Below are 17,970 nucleotides of genomic sequence, written 5' to 3' on the forward strand. Positions count from 1 at the left end.
ACACACACACACACTCACTCACTCACTGAGTTTCAAAAAAATATTTACTGTTGTTATTTCCAAAGCGTATATATTTAAATTTTAATCAACTTACTATTTTGACATTATATAATACAAGTTTTAAAATAATTTTTTATTTAGAAATACAGGATTTGTTTATGAAAATAACACGTTTTCATATTCATATTTTTTCCTTTAAGTAAATTTTATCTAATGGTTTTTATGTTTATAATTTTAAAGTTTAATTATTGTATTTTGTAATTGATGATTTTGGTCCTTTAGTATATTTAAAAATTATATGTTTGGTCTCTTATAAAATTTATTTTTATATTCATTTACTTATATTAATTTTCTTAAGATATACTTTTGTTTAAAAATTATATGTTTGGTCTCATAAAATTTATTTTTATTTCACATTGTTGTTAACCACATGGGTAGTTCTTGTATTCCGAATCCATCTATGCGTAACCAGGATAGTGAGGTAAGGTGTTGTATTTCTTCAGGTATTGACTCCCACTGATCCACACCATACAATGCTAACGCGTGAAGGTGGTTCCTTAACTTCTCGATGCCTTGGAGACTTGGGAAAGAATTGAGCTCCTCCGAGAACACACCAAGTGCCAACTTATTCAAGAAGGCAAAACAGTCAATCATTTTCTGAGGCAAGGAAGTCAGTTTCCCACAGTTGGTAATATGAAAAATCTTCAAAGAATGACATTGGTTGGTTAAATTGGTTATTTCTGAAAGGCTAGGAGAATCGTTGATACTTAAATTTTCAAGAGATGTGAGGCCTTGTATGCTCTTAATGGACACCAAACCTGTGCAGTGAATAATCTCTAAGGAAACAATAGGATGGGGATGGAATTCATCTAAGAGAATAATCTTTGGGAAATCAATAATCACCAACTTCTCGAGGACAGGCGATACCATTTTTGAGCTGTTGGGTGCTCCATCTATCCACTTTTCCAGTCTTTTCATAGAAAATAGTTGGAGCGATCTCAAGGAAGGAGACAAATGCTTAGTAGATCCACTAGCATTGGAATTCTTTAAGCATGTCAAGCTGTCCATATCCTCCAACACAAGATCCCGAAGATGTGGTAGGTGCTCAAGCGTCGGAAGAGAAAAGCAGCTCATACAGTCAGATAATGTGATTGACAGGATCTTGTCAAGGGGTGTCCATTTCCCAATATCGATTGCCATCTTTGTTACTGATGTTGGGTAATTGTCACCAGAAAAATTGCCTATTCCTAAAAGACTAGGGCAGTTATCGATACGTAAAGATTCAAGAGATGTAAGTCCTCGTATGCTCTTAATGTACTCCAGACCAGAGCAGTTCTAGATCTTCAAGGATACAAGAGGATGGGGATGGAATTCATCTATGAGAATAATCTTTGGGAAATCACTAATTTCCAACTTCTCGAGGACAGGCGATATCGTTTTTGAGCTGTTGGTTGCTCCATCTATCCAGTTTTCTAATCTTTTTCATACCTCTTAACTGGAGCAATCTCAACGATGGAGAAAAAGGCTTTGTTGATCATCTATCCCATTTAGTTTATATATGGTAGGAAGACCTGGGGGGGTTATCCCTAGGCATTATGCATGAAAGACCAGGAGGCGGCTCCTGGCACACAATATGTTATTATGTCTGATAGGAAGACCCGAGGGTTAGCCCTAGGCAACATGTATGAAAGACCAGGAGGTGGCTCCTAGCGCATTGTATGCTATTATGCATGAAAGACCAGGAGGTGGCTCCTAGCACACCATATGCTGAGTAGCCTAGTATGGTAGTATGTATAGATGTCTTTGTGATGCTTGCATGGAAGACCAGGGGGTGGCCCTTGGCACTTGTCTGTAAGACCCAGGGAGTGCCCCCAGGCTTGACCAGGAAGACCACGTACGGCCCGTGGCATAACTGTAAGACTATGTTTGGCACATAGCACCTTAGAAAGACTATGTTTGGTACATAGCACCTTACTTGATTATGGATATGATGGTTATGTGTGGCTCATGGTTACGTATGGCTCATGGTTATGTATGGCATGTATGGATTAGTTGATATGTATGGTATGTGGTATCTTGGGAACTCACTAAGCTTTGTGCTTACGGTTTCAGTTTTGGTTTCAGGTACTTCGTGTTTAAAGGAAATGAGTCGACTTGATCGCAGCGCATCACACTATGTTTTCTGCACATGGGATCTTTGGGATTGCACTCTGATATGGTTTTATGATAATACGTTTTGATTAGTGAAACTTTGGATTTGACATGATATATTATTATGAATGTTTTTGTACTGATGGTTTTATGTAATAACTTATTTAAAAATGAAATTTTTGGCCTGGAAAAATTGGGATGTTACAAATTTCTTGGTATTTAGCGGACCACCAACAACAAAACTATTTTGCGAGCATAATCTTAAATGACATCTTCAAGAACTATCTTTGGCTTGAGAAGCTTCTTTGAATGTAACTTAAATTTGGATCCACAAATTCAAATTACCAAGAGATAATACAAACAATTACTATGAAATATACAAACTTCACGTTATTTATGATCCACCCATGTCGCATCGGGTAAACCTTTAAATTGCCTTTATTGATCTTTTTCACCTAGCTATTCTATTTAATGCATATTTGTAATGAGAGATGACAGAATATCTGAATCAATGGATTGATTATATTACATAGACATCCATCACACTTTTCATTTAGATCATATTTCTCGAGAACGATGATATGCTTTCCAGTTTTAGTGGTTAAATAAAAAATAATAAAACCACACAGTAAAGTTGTTAAAATAACAGAAGCTTCCTTACCAAAGAAAAGTAGAAACAATGTAGAGTTAGATGATGTGAATAACAGGCTAGCTAAAGGAATCCCACTCAATTTAATGAAAATGTTTCTTCTTTCCTCCTTCGTACTTGTACATAACAACAACAAAACATGTAAAACATTTTTTCCCCTTTTGATAACATAGCTCCAATAAGCATGGTTTTACTTTTCTATATGACTAAAAAATATCATAACTTTTTAATATTTCAATAAAAAAATTTTTATAGAGAAATAGCATGTTTGACCTCAAAGGCATAATGGTTTGTGTGCATTGACTTTGTTTTTACAAAATAAAGATCAATTTGTTTGTCTTTACCTTTCATTCATACGTCCAGATTTGAATACATGAAACGTAACCCATTAGATATATGCTTCTGAAAAGATCAAAGAAATACACACACATATATAGATTTATATGTACACAAACACATTTTAAAATCTCTTACATACCCACATAAAACACAAATACACAAATCTACAAAATATAAAAACACACACTCATATGATAGATACCTACCCTGCCTAGAGTAAAACTTAGTTGTAGTAAGATATCCTCTTGTTTTGGTTGTTAGATAACCTGGAACAATGAATAGAAACTAGAACAACACCGTCAGTCAAACATATAGCAAAATACAAATCACTGAATCACATATACACACACAACCACATATGAACATTCACGTACACACACTTGACACATACACAGTCACACACTTTCTACGTTTGGCACACACAAACACTTCCTATACATAATTAAAATATTAAGCATATTTGTTTTTCTCTTTTCATATGCAAATATATCCAAGAAAATAGTATTAATAAAGAAAAGCTCCCACCAGTAATGTGAAAAATAAACCTTGGCTTACTTCTAGAAAAGGAACAGGTGGAGTTTAAACCTGTGAACCAGCAAAAGACCATGATTATAACCAGAAATTGGAATAAGAACACAAAATAGACACATAGAAGTAGATCTTACTCAATTCCATCCTTCCTGAGCACCACAGACGTTGATCATCCTTTATTCCTTCTTGAAAAAAACGACAAAGCTCTCTATATTGTCTCTCTAATATCGTCCTTCATGAGGAACACCTAAACTCAGTGACACAGAGTAATGAGAATGAGAGAGAGAGAGAGAGAGAGAGGTGGTGAAGGTGAGGCAATTAGGCTTTAAGGCGTTGTGACTCTTTTACTAAAAGCACAAAAAATCAGTAAGCAAACACAAAATAAAGTACTTATTTTCTTTGTTGTGAATAATCCAAGGAGGTGGGTGTTAGGGCTTCTTGTGTGTCGTGAAGGCGGTGGTGCGACAATATTCTAAATGCATGTTCTTTGGCAGAGGCAGTCACACCCAAACCCCTAAATTGTTGTGGAGAACAAGAAAATCCATATCAAAGACTTAATATGCACATAAAGTCCAAAATTAGTTCTTTATATTTCCAACCCTAGATTTTACCTTCAATTTTATTTAGTCTTGCAAAAAACCTACAACTTCATATCGAGAGGCAACTTCATGTACTTTGACTTGGTTGACGGCTAGTTAGGGTTACAAAAAAGCATAGATGGTAACGAGAAATGGGATTGTTCTAGAGAGTAGGAACAATTTCAACATTTGAAATGGAAATGAGTGTGAGATATATATATATATATATATATATATATATATATATAGAGAGAGAGAGAGAGAGAGAGGGTAGAGGGGATAGAGGGAAGTGTGGTATTTAAAACTCAAACCCCCTTTTTACGTATTCACCGGATTCACCGAATAAGTATCGAGCCGTGGAAACCAACAAGGAATAATGGTGTAGTTTGACCGATTCAATTTGAAGATGAGAGCAGAGACCAATTCAAGGAACATATTGGAATAAGTCTTCAATTTGACCTATTTTGTTTGATGAACATGAGTTAGGTGAAAATTTCTAATAGATAAAAGTGAGAGTACGGATTCAACTTTTGACTAGATAAGATTCGATGCATAAAGCTGTTGTATATATTGAATAAGGGCTTGTAAGACTTAAAATTCAGCATTTGACTAAAAATGTTTTATAAAGTATAATATTTATATATATATATATATATATATATATATATATATATATACACACACACACACACTCACTCACTCACTCACTCACTCACTGAGTTTCAAAAAAATATTTACTGTTGTTATTTCCAAAGCGTATATATTTAAATTTTAATCAACTTACTATTTTGACATTATATAATACAAGTTTTAAAATAATTTTTTATTTAGAAATACAGAATTTGTTTATGAAAATAACACGTTTTCATATTCATATTTTTTCCTTTAAGTAAATTTTATCTAATGGTTTTTATGTTTATAATTTTAAAGTTTAATTATTGTATTTTGTAATTGATGATTTTGGTCCTTTAGTATATTTAAAAATTATATGTTTGGTCTCTTATAAAATTTATTTTTATATTCATTTACTTATATTAATTTTCTTAAGATATACTTTTGTTTAAAAATTATATGTTTGGTCTCATAAAATTTATTTTTATTTCACATTGTTGTTAACCACATGGGTAGTTCTTGTATTCCGAATCCATCTATGCGTAACCAGGATAGTGAGGTAAGGTGTTGTATTTCTTCAGGTATTGACTCCCACTGATCCACACCATACAATGCTAACGCGTGAAGGTGGTTCCTTAACTTCTCGATGCCTTGGAGACTTGGGAAAGAATTGAGCTCCTCCGAGAACACACCAAGTGCCAACTTATTCAAGAAGGCAAAACAGTCAATCATTTTCTGAGGCAAGGAAGTCAGTTTCCCACAGTTGGTAATATGAAAAATCTTCAAAGAATGACATTGGTTGGTTAAATTGGTTATTTCTGAAAGGCTAGGAGAATCGTTGATACTTAAATTTTCAAGAGATGTGAGGCCTTGTATGCTCTTAATGGACACCAAACCTGTGCAGTGAATAATCTCTAAGGAAACAATAGGATGGGGATGGAATTCATCTAAGAGAATAATCTTTGGGAAATCAATAATCACCAACTTCTCGAGGACAGGCGATACCATTTTTGAGCTGTTGGGTGCTCCATCTATCCACTTTTCCAGTCTTTTCATAGAAAATAGTTGGAGCGATCTCAAGGAAGGAGACAAATGCTTAGTAGATCCACTAGCATTGGAATTCTTTAAGCATGTCAAGCTGTCCATATCCTCCAACACAAGATCCCGAAGATGTGGTAGGTGCTCAAGCGTCGGAAGAGAAAAGCAGCTCATACAGTCAGATAATGTGATTGACAGGATCTTGTCAAGGGGTGTCCATTTCCCAATATCGATTGCCATCTTTGTTACTGATGTTGGGTAATTGTCACCAGAAAAATTGCCTATTCCTAAAAGACTAGGGCAGTTATCGATACGTAAAGATTCAAGAGATGTAAGTCCTCGTATGCTCTTAATGTACTCCAGACCAGAGCAGTTCTAGATCTTCAAGGATACAAGAGGATGGGGATGGAATTCATCTATGAGAATAATCTTTGGGAAATCACTAATTTCCAACTTCTCGAGGACAGGCGATATCGTTTTTGAGCTGTTGGTTGCTCCATCTATCCAGTTTTCTAATCTTTTTCATACCTCTTAACTGGAGCAATCTCAACGATGGAGAAAAAGGCTTTGTTGATCATGTAACATCGGTACTCCTTAAGTACGTCAAGTCCTCCATATTACACAACACAAGATCCCGAAGATGTGGTAGGTGCTCAAACATCGGAAGAGAGAGACAACTACAACAGTAATATAATGTGATCTTCGTGAGCTTGTCAAGGGGATTCCATTTCCCTTCGATATTGATTGCCATCTTCATTACCCATTCTGGAAAATTATCACCAGAAAAACTTCTAATTGTCAATATTTTCAGATCTGCAGGGGGTTGCAAGCCTTCCAATACATCATTGTCAACTCTATCGGAGCCTTGATAGTCCTTACTCCAGTTGAATTCAATATTGTATACGTATTTCTTTCTAGATAAATCTGCCTTGACCGCATCCTCTTTTCTCCTAACATTTTCTAGATGTGAAATATAGAGACTTCCTGTAAGGTTATTCAAATAGCGTAGCACTTCAATACCACATCCTTTCCTTCGAAGCACTTTGACGAAATACAGTTTTCTAAGAGAAATCAACTGCCCCACGATATTGGCAGGAATCTGTGTGTCAGACATGAAATATTGCAGGCATATCAAATTTCTCATGGATTCTGGAAACTGCTTAGTGCGATTAGACAACTTCAGAGTTTGCAAGTGGTATAATTTACCAATAGATTCAGGAAGAGCAATGATTCTGGTAAATGACAAATCAAGATACCTGAGATGCACCAACCCTTCAACTGAGTTGCCTAACTTCTGTATGCTATCACCTTTGAGTGTTAGGATGCGTATGCACTTTAACTATTTCAATAGAAATTTCTTCTCGATTTTGATGAACACGTATGCAAAGTGGTAGCCACCTTATTCCTTTCAATGAACGTAGAAACCTTGGCTTTGAGTTCATCGTCCTCGTTCTGTTCTTGGTAAAAAGCGAGATGTTTAACAGGAGGGATACATGCAATGTCATCATTTTTCGCATCCACCAGACATAAGCTTTCATGTTTCGAAAGTGATAATGAAAGATCATGCACCAGATCATGCATGCTATAATGAGTGATGTGACCATACTCATCTCTTCTATCATCTTGGAACAATGAATTGCTGACCAAAAATTGAAAAATATCATTCCCCACATCCTCCATCTCCTTGTTTCTTTCCTGATCTTCTTGAACCAACCCTAAAGCCATCCAAAGTCAGACCAATTCTTCCCTTTCCATGACCGTATCTTTATTGAAGATGGAGCAGTATACAAAACATTGCTTGACGATAGAAATGGGGAGATTATCAAAGCTCAATTCCAAACTCTTTTGAATTCTATGCCTTTCTTCTTCTAGATCCCAAACCTTGCTATTTTTTTTATGGAAAACCACTTCTCTATGTCATTGTAATGTGCCAACATGCCACCTATTATATTTAACAGCAATGGTAAACCACCACACTTTTCTACAATGCCGCGGCCTATCTTCACCAGTTCCGGCGATGCTGATGTTACTTTCAAAAACGCTCTTTCTCTGAATATGTCCCAACAATGATCATCAGAAAGACCTTTTAAAAGTCGTGAATCCATGTGCATATCATGAGTTCCGATTTCAAGCTTCCGTGTAGTGACAAGAATGCCACTTCCATTTTGTGAGCTTACATTTAGCATACAACTCCTAAACTCTTCCCGGTATGGCCTTTCTTCGACCAAAACGTCATCTAAGACGAGCAAATATGTTTTTGATGCCAATTACTCGTTAAGACTTCCAATTAAATTGGTCCTTAAGTCTGAGGTAGGTTTATTTTTTGTCAAGAGATTCGTAGATCTTGGTAAGAAGTGTATAATGTATTGATGTCAACCTTAACCGACACACACAACCATGATTTAACATCAAAATGTTGCTCAATCTTTTTATCATTGTAGACCGAATTAGCCAAAGTGGTCTTCCCAATAGAGACAATGATATGGAGTTTATCATTATCCCTCCCAACAGTTTTGAATTCTTCTTGATTTGGAACAGTCTCTCTCAAATAGAGACAATCTAGAACAGGGCCTGCTGGGTGTTCATTTTGTAGTCCTAAACTGTTTGCTTCTGTATTGATCTTAAGTAACTTTTCATTGATGTTTTGGATTTTATGACCTATTTTATAACGAAAGGAGAACCTTTTCAAGCTTGGAAGGCACATTACCTTTCTTGTTATCCGATCTTGTTTCTTTATTTGACGTCTCATCATTTTGTAATCAACCTCATCCAACACATCATCAGCTTCACCCATTACATCTTTTAGCTACTTCAGCCACACCATCACAACCTATGATTCCTTTTTTGTTCCGTATCACATAACTTGGCACGAATCAGGTCTAATGTTACGTGAAGGCTGGTCAGCTTTTCTTCGTAACCCCATGCAATGGCAAGTTCACCCGCAGCTAGGGATGGCAATGGGTACGGGTATACCGGGTTTCGTGTTCCCCATCCCCATACCCGAATCCCCATCCCCATCCCCATACCCGACCCCATCCCCATCGGGGATTAAAAATCTATCCCCATCCCCATCCCAGTAGGTATCGGGGATCCCCAATGGGTAATCGGGGATTTTTCCCCGTTACAAAGTTTTAAACTTTTATGAAAAATAACTCATAATTATATATTAACCAACAAAATAAAAACTAACGTAACTAATATAAAACACTATAATCACTGAATGTCTTCAAACACGAACAATAACATTCAAGGTTACAAATTAAATCATTCTTTGCAAAAAAAGAAATAAAAAGTCTTCCCAAAACTATACGTTTGATTGTTAGAAAACCTTATTTTGTCTAATGAACATTTTCTGATGCATTATTAAAAATAAAAAACATAAATAATACTATATATATATATATATATATATATATATATATATATATATGAGGTACCCATCGGGGCCGGTTTCAGGTACGGGTATGGGTACCCGACAGGTAAAACCATCCCCATCCCCATCCCCGCTTTTTATATTCGGGTAATACCCATCCCCATCCCCATCCCCGGTCAACTCAGGGATTTACCCGGTGAACTCGGGTTAGGGTTTCGGGTACCCATTGGGTACGGGTTTTTTTGCCATCTCTACCCGCAGCAATAGACTACACCTTTTTCAATATTCCCTCAGCAACAATAGTGACTAATGCGTTAGCTATTTTCACTGTTTAGAATAGATTGGAAGAGGGGATGAACGGTGGAAGAAAGAAAGAAAACAATAAGAATCTATGAGATGGTTGAACAAAGAGAGACCTAATGAACAGAAATGGAGATTCATTTGGTATTATGTGTAGTGGAAATGGTATTGAATTAGAATTGAAGGTGTCTACTAAGCTATACCTTTCCTATGATACAAGTTTAGAACATACACTTTGCTAATTTTCTTTTCTTTTGTAACAACCCATTATTTCAGGTCAATGTAATGTCTAAAAATCGAGTATTGTTATCTCCTTGTAAAGTAATAAGAATATCATCGAAAATGAAAGGTTCAAAAAGCTCTGTTTGAGTACACTATGTGGTAGATATCGTGATAAGGTTTCCAAAAATATAAAGAACACTAACATCTGAGTTATAACGAAGGAGTTATGACCAATCAAAGATTCGTAACGCTACCGGTAAAGCGTTGCTAAACATATTTTTTTTAGCCTTAGGTATCTAAATGAAGTTGTAGATATCAATAAAACACGAACATACATAAAAAGAACACCCAAATCTGACTTCGTATGAGGAAGTTATGAATATTCGAAGTTTCTAACCCAGCATTAGACAGCTAAAAACTCGAAATAGAGATCGAGTGGTCTTTAGCCGACACAACCTAAACGAAAGTTGAAGAAACCGAAAATAGGAGTATAACAGTAAAAAAGTCTGATGAAAATAGACAACAGATGAAGGAGTTATGGGATTTAAACGGACTTTTCCAGGCCCGACCTGTTAAAAATAACATAGTAAAAATAAATTCAAAATCAGCCGATGGGTTCTAAACGAGATTTGTAGAGCCTTTTCACACCTACACATGCATATAAAGAACGTCGAAATCGGAGCTCATACGCAAAAGTTACTGATTTTACAAGTTCGAGACACAAAGTCCAAGGCTGACTCAGCCTCACGACGTGAGCGGACCATGCTCATGATGTGAGCTCATGATTGATGGGTTCTAGAGTGTCAGCCGCGTCAAATCTCAAAGAGGATCATGCTGACTAAGCCTCACGACGTGAGGATCCAAAACTCATGACGTGAGACTCCAAATCAGCCCCTACAAATAGAAGTTTAAGGGTGCCTGGTTTGGTGCTCATTTCTTTCCTTCTAAGTGCTGTTACTCTGCGTGATTACCTCGATAAGCCTTCCTGAAGCCCTGTTTTTTCTTACTCGAGTCCCGAAGGAAGTTCTACACTCCCGAGATCCCCGAGAATCCTAAGATTTAGATCCTCTCTAGTCGAAGTTCTGCTCGATTCTTCTCTCGACTACTTCAAAACAATCACATATATCATATGAGTTCATACCCCTTTGTCAAACATTGAGAAAGAGGATAAACATTGCATACGAAACTGTCACTTTAAATACAGACTCAATTGAGAATCCGTGAGACGATTACATCTTCAATGCTACCTTTTTGTTAAAAGGTACTACTTAAAGTCCTATCTATTATAACCAGAGTCTCCCATTAGGAGAGCATGTCAAATGTGTATAGATCTATACGAGAAGTCATGATCCCGCGCCCTGACTGTTAGCTACAGTCCTTTGTGTGACAGTTTGTCATAACATTTCGATGCCTGAAGACCGTCGGCACAGGCATATTATGTTTAGTATGGTTATAAAACTCACTGGATAGACAATTATTATGGTAGTCTGATTTTATGAATGAGTAGCTATTAAAACTATTCTTCATCTAACGAGTGCGATCTTCTTATAGCTTTATATATAAAACTATGCCTCCACCTTTAAGCATGTTAGTTGCTTGTGATTTTCGGTCTTGGACATTAGAGACTGCCTGTTACTTTAGGAAAATAAGGGATTTTCCTGTATCCAAAACAATCAACTAATAGGAAAATAAGGGATTTTCCTAGTGCAACTATTTACAATTCACAACATGAACATTCATATGCATTTCATACTTTTATAAGGAAATAAGGGATTTTCTAGGAAAATTAATGAACTTTGGAATGAAATACATTTTTCTCAAAACCGCTTATGAACTCACCAACTTAATTGTTGACACTTTTTCTTTGAAATAACTTGTATTCTCAGGGAACTACTAAGCAGGTTTGGAAACCAACTTTTGGGGATTAACGCTCTGACGTTAATTACTTCTTTTGAATGTTGTTTAAGTATTTATATTTTGAACATGTAACAAATACAATTATGTAAACATTTTGAAACCTTTATATGTATGGTGGTGTGTACTTTCCTTACTATGAATTGTTATGATACTGAATATGACGTCCTCCGCCCCCGAACGTTTCTGCTGCTCAGGTTTGGGGGTGTGATAGATTGGTATCATAGCATAGTTTATAATGAATTAAGTATATCAAAACCATTTTGTGGTATTCAACTATAAACAGGAATGGGCAAAAACACTCCGAGTAAGAGTCATACTTCTAAAATTAAATTTATTTAATTTTTTTAAAGTAGGCATGCATTCATTTCATATTAATAACAGTGTTATAAGTAAATCAATATAGAAGTATTATAAATAAATTGTGCAGTGCAGGTGTGCCTTAGGAAATGTAATCGGAACTGGGATGAATGTAGCCTGATCAACTATATTTTTCCGAGAGCCGACTAACGTATGCCAAGTAGCGTGTGCAGTGGACAACAAATTTAAAACTTACCAAGAGCATATCATTAAGAATACTATGGGAGTATTTGGGTACCTTCAACTGTCAAACTTAAGGGTAAATTTTACGTGCTCTAGCTTATACTCAATTGTTAACCTTATTCTTGTATAGACTCAATGGCTGGATTCCATCACCCCGGTGATCCCTACTACCTCAAACAAGGTAATGGGGGATGGATTGAAGATAACCCCGAGGAGCAACCCATGGAAGACGAGGAGGAGAAAAGTTCAAATAACTCAGCCTCAGAGCCTGAGATTATCAATGTGCTAGCCGTCCGACCTCCATCCGTCCGACCTCCATTCAGGATGGGATTTCAAGAACCAACTCCCATCTGGGGAAGCCACATCCACCATTGGAGCCAGCAGCAAGGACTGCGTCCTCCTTACGGTATGTGTCGAGATTTTACGATGTTAGTGGAGGAAGTTCAGCTAATCAAGCACTCCCAGTTGTGGTAGGAAAACTTGCCAATCAGGCATATCAATACGGAGTCCAAGCAAACCGGATTCGCGAGGTTGACATGAGGATGGAAGAGAACGTAACTGATATCCGTCACCTAGACATGCTACAAGGGAAAGCTCAACTCCATACCAACTCCCTCCAGGAGCAAATGAATGCAACTCTCTCCGAAATGACGGATTTGATGGAGCAACATGCTACCTTTGACAGGCGTCTAATTGGAGCCAAGGACTCGAATGCGGAGTCAAGCTCCAAGCATAATTCGAACAACAACTAGTGCTGCCTAACTCCCAAATTTTGATATAGAATAGGACCATCGGCTAAAAGTCTTACATTCTTTAACTTTCTGTAATCATAGACCTTTAGAAAGGTCAGAATTTTCTAACTTCGGACGTAACGCAACCATATGTTTCATATATATAGGGCATACCACTTTTCGTGTGTTAATTCTGTGCATTTCATTCCAGTTCATGAGTTTGTTTATTGTTATTCAAACTCCATTTGTGAATCAAAGTCAAAGCCCTGTGTTGGTCAAACCAAATTCTCGAACTATTAAAGATAGTTAACTCATTATCATTCAACTCTCAACCACCAAAACTTATAATCTTTTATTTTTATTTCTTGCCAGTGCGATGCCTCCTCGTCCAAAACTAAGACCTAGACCGGGCATGGTACCAACACCACCTTCACCACCAGCTTATGATCCGGCCATGGTCCAGGTTGCTGTCACAGCAGTAGTGATCGCCTCCCTCTAACAAATAAACTCCAACGGAAATGGAGGAGCAGGAAGCAGCACGAATCATTCCAACCATGGCATTGGTCATGGTCATGTAAGGGAATGTACTTACAAGGAGTTCTCCAACGTAAAGCCAAAAATTTTAATGGCACTGGGGGAGTCATTGCACTGATGCAATGGTTCGAAAAGACCGAAAAGATCTTTGAGATCTGCTCTTGCCAAGAAGTGAGCAAAGTCAAGTTCGCTGCTTGCACCCTCACTAATCGAGCCCTCACCTGGTGGAAAAGTCATGTGAAGTCCATGACTCTCACCATCGCCAACGCCATGAGTTGGGAGGATTTGATGGTCCTAATACTGTAGGAATACTGCCCAAGGGGCGAGATACAAAAACTAGAGCAGGAGTTCTGGAACCTGAAGATGACTGCGTCTGACCCAGTCGCCTACACGGCCAGGTTCAGCGACCTTGCTGCCTTGTGCCCCGCCATGGTCAACCCAGAACTGAAAAAGGTTAAAAGGTACATTTGAGGGTTCTCACCCCAGACTTAAGGTCATGTTTTGGCCTCAAACCCTATCACTTTCAACAGTGCAAAGCACCTGGCTCAACGAATCATCGACCACGGGGTCAAACAGGGGACTGTTGCAGCTACTACCAATCCATCAAAGGAGGTATAGGGTCAGAGAAGGCCTTGGAACAAGAGAATGGGACAAACCCTATAGGGAACCCCAAGAAACAACAAGTGGTAGCGGCTCACACTGTTACTGTTCCTACCACCACTGCACCCACAAGTTCATACAGCGGGAAACTTCCAAGGTGCAACCAATGCAACTTCCACCACCACGGTCTTTTCCGTGACCTCCAATGCACCAGGTGCAATAACAAGGGGCATACAACCCACTTCTGCAAGGAGCCAGCCCAACAAGCCGCCCCCACTACTAATGTCAGAGTAAGTCGTGCCTGCTTTGAGTGCGGAGCCATGGGGCATTACCGCAGGGACTGCCCAAAGGCAAACAACAGGGATACTGGCGGAAGGGGCCGAGTGTTTGCAATGGGACAAGATGAAGCTGTTGCAGGCCCCACTGTTGTTACGGGTACGTTTCTTCTCGATAACTCGTATGCATGCATTTTGTTTGATAGTTGAGCGGAGAGGAGTTTTTTGAGTCATAATTTTAAAGGCCTACTAAAACAAACACCCCAATCATTAAGTGAAACATTTATAATAGAAATGGACAACGGTAAAACAGAAGGCACTAAGGAGATATACTTAAACTATAACCTAACTCTAAACGATAACCCCTTTCCAATCAACCTCATGCCAGTCTTGATTAAGAGTTTCGATGTCATTATAGGCATGGACTGGCTAAGTTCTCATCATGCGGACATTTTATGTTACGATAAGGCCGTTCGCCTTAATATGCCAACCGGCGAAACCCTCATTATCTATGGCGACAAACCCAGTACCACTCTTCGTATTATCTCGTGTATCCAAGCTCGGAAGTACCTACACAAGGAATGCCACGCGTTTTTAGCACATGTCGTGGATATGAAACGTGAAGTCCAGGATATCAAGAGCGTGACTAACATATGCGAGTTTCTCGATGTTTTTCCCGAAGATCTTCCAGGAATACCACCCGCGAGACAAGTCGAATTCAGAATCGATCTGATTCCCGGAGCTACCTCGGTAGCCAAAGCGCCCTATCAATTAGCCCTAGTGGAGATGCAGGATCATTTAGGATGTGCATCAACTACCGAGAGCTCAACATACTTATTATCAAGAACCGATATCCCCTACCACGAATCGACGACTTATTCGACCAACTCCAAGGAGCCAACTACTTCTCCAAGATCAATCTGAGATTAGGATATCACCAATTGCGAGACCTGGAGAGGGATATTTCCAAGACAGCCTTCCGAACAAGATACATAAATTATGAGTTTGTAATGACACCATTCGGACTAACCAATGCGCCTACCGTGTTCATGGACTTAATGAATAGGGTATGTCGTCCATTCTTGGATAAATTTGTGATAGTATTCATAGACGACATACTCATTTATTCAAAGAGTAAAGAAGAGCATGGCCAACATCTGAGACAAGTCTTAAAGACATTACGATATGAGAGGCTTTATGCGAAGTTCTCAAAATGCGAGTTTTAGATTAGGAAGGTGGACTTCCTCAGTCACGTGGTCAACGAAGAAGGAATCCATGTGGACCCATCTAAAATCAAGGCTATCGAAAATTGGTCTGCACCAACTACACCAACGGAGATTCACCAATTTCTAGGCCTTGCTAAATATTATCAAAGGTTCATTCAAAACTTCTCCAGCATAGCAAACCCTCTTACCTCACTAACTCAGAAAGGTGTGACCTACAACTGAGGAGAAAAGCAAGATGCCGCATTTCCGACTCTGAAACAAGCCCTATGTAGTGCACCCATTCTTTCTCTTCCAGAGGGGATCGAAGATTTTGTGGTGTATTGCGATGCTTCGAATCAAGGGTTGGGATGTGTGGTAATGCAACGATGAAAGGTTATTGCGTATGCCTCCCGACAACTGAAAACACACGAAGTCAACTACACCACTCATGACTTAGAACTTGGAGTTGTGGTCTTCGCTCTAAAAATCTGGAGGCACTACCTATACGGTACCAAGTGCATCATCTTCACAGACCACAAGAGCCTTCAACACATATTCGACCAGAAGGAGTTTAACACGACACAACGACGTTGGGCTGAATTGCTCAACGACTATGAATGTGAGATTCATTACCATCCGGGAAAGGCGAATGTAGTTGCTGATGCCTTTAGTCGTAAGGAGTACTCTGATCGATGAGTGAAGTCGTTAACCATATCAATCCATTCGCACCTGTCAACACAAATCAAGGAAGCTCAAATAGAAGCCTTGAATCCCAAAAATGTGACAGGTGAAACCCTTAGAGGGATGGACAAGAATTTAGATATCAAAAGGGACAGAGTGCGCTACCTCATGAACCGAATCGTGACACCAAAGTTTGGTGGGTTCATAGAGATAGTTATGAACGAAGCACCCAAGACACCATACTCTGTACACCCAGGTTCAGATAAGATGTATCTAGATCTTAAACAACTCTACTGTAGGCCAAACATGAAAGCAGAAATTGCTACCTATGTGAGCAAGTGCTTGACTTGCGCCAAGATAAAAGTACAACACCAAAAGCCCTCAGGTCTACTCCATCAACCCGAAATACCTGAGTGGAAATGGGAACAAATTTCCATGGACTTCATAACAAAACAAACCAAGACTCAGGGTGGACACGATACCATTTGGGTGATCGTCGACAGACTAACCAAATCTGCTCATTTCTTACCGGTCAAGGAAAATGATAAAATGGAAAGGCTAACGAGAACTTACATCTGAGAGATCGTGCGACTTCATGGAGTGTCGATGTCTATCATCTCGGACAGGGACAGGAGATTCACTTCCAGGTTATGGAAATCGTTGCGAAAATCCATGGGAACAAGGTTAGATATGAGTACAGCCTACCACCCACAAACTGATGGACAGAGTGAGAGAAAGATCCAAACTCTAGAAGACATCTTGCGAGCATGTGTGATCGACTTTGGTAAAGCTTGGGATGTTCACTTACCATTAGTCAAATTCTCTTACAACAATAGTTATCATACTAGTATCAAGATTTCTCCATTTGAAGCCCTTAACAACAATAAGTGCAGATCACCTCTGTGCTGGACGGAAGTGGGCGACACACAGTTGGTAAAAGGTCTAGTCCCTGATAGCACTCTCACCGGTCCGGAGATCATTAGGAAAACAACTAAAAAGATCGTCCAGATTAGAGAACGTCTGAAAACCTCTAGGGATAGGCAAAAGAGCTATGCTGATAAAAGAAAAAAACCCTTGGAATTCTAGGTTGGTGACCACGTTCTACTGAAGGTCTCACCCTGGAAGGGCATGATATGCTTTTGGAAGCGTGGAAAACTAAATCCAAGGTACATTGGACACTTTGAAATTACTTCAAGGATTGGTCCAGTGGCTTACAGACTTTAACTTCCAGTCGAGCTTAACAAAGTTCATCCAGTGTTCCACGTATTGAAGCTGAAAAAGTGTTTGTCCGACAAAACTCTTATGATTCCACACGTCAAAATCAAACTTAACGAAAATCTTAACTTTGTGGAAGAACCCATCGAGATCATGGATAGGGAAATCAAACGAACTAAACAGAGTCGCATACCAGTAGTGAAGGTTCGCTGGAACGCTAAGCAAGGACCTGAATTCACTTGGGAGCGAGAAGATCAGATGCAACAAAAGTACCTACATCTCTTCCCTAGTCTATCGGCACTTATTTTGTAATTTATTTCGGGACGAAATTTCCTGTAACGAGGGGATGATGTAACAACCCGTTATTTTAGGTCAATGTAATGTCTAAAAATCAAGTCTTGTTATTTCTTTGTGAAGTAATAAGAATATCATTGAAAATGAAAGGTTCAAAAATCTCTGTTTGAGTACACTATGTGGTA

General features: G+C 38.5%; 2 protein-coding genes and 1 pseudogene across 2 annotated transcripts; all 3 read right to left on the minus strand.

Moving 5' to 3' along the window:
• Positions 1-411: 411 nt before the first annotated feature.
• On the minus strand, positions 412-1,200 carry LOC145089311 (uncharacterized). The gene has a single exon (XM_079027764.1). It carries the CDS (start codon positions 1,198-1,200, stop codon positions 412-414), a length of 789 nt encoding a protein of 262 aa, XP_078883890.1.
• A 4,149-nt stretch (positions 1,201-5,349) lies between these two features.
• LOC145089312 (uncharacterized) lies at positions 5,350-6,138 on the minus strand. Its single transcript, XM_079027765.1, has one exon. The coding sequence runs from the start codon at positions 6,136-6,138 to the stop codon at positions 5,350-5,352; it is 789 nt and encodes a 262-aa protein (XP_078883891.1).
• A 334-nt stretch (positions 6,139-6,472) lies between these two features.
• LOC145089313 (putative disease resistance protein RGA3) lies at positions 6,473-8,940 on the minus strand (annotated as a pseudogene).
• Positions 8,941-17,970: the final 9,030 nt, after the last annotated feature.

Source organism: Lactuca serriola, chromosome 2, assembly GCF_051521515.1.
Source record: "Lactuca serriola cultivar US96UC23 chromosome 2, Lser_US96UC23_V15, whole genome shotgun sequence".
In the NCBI taxonomy this organism is placed as follows: domain Eukaryota; kingdom Viridiplantae; phylum Streptophyta; class Magnoliopsida; order Asterales; family Asteraceae; genus Lactuca; species Lactuca serriola.

Coding starts and splice junctions, on each gene's coding strand:
- LOC145089311 (XM_079027764.1), bottom strand. CDS start 1,200: ATGGCAATCGATATTGGGAAATGGACACCCCTTGACAAGATCCTGTCA.
- LOC145089312 (XM_079027765.1), bottom strand. CDS start 6,138: ATGGCAATCGATATTGGGAAATGGACACCCCTTGACAAGATCCTGTCA.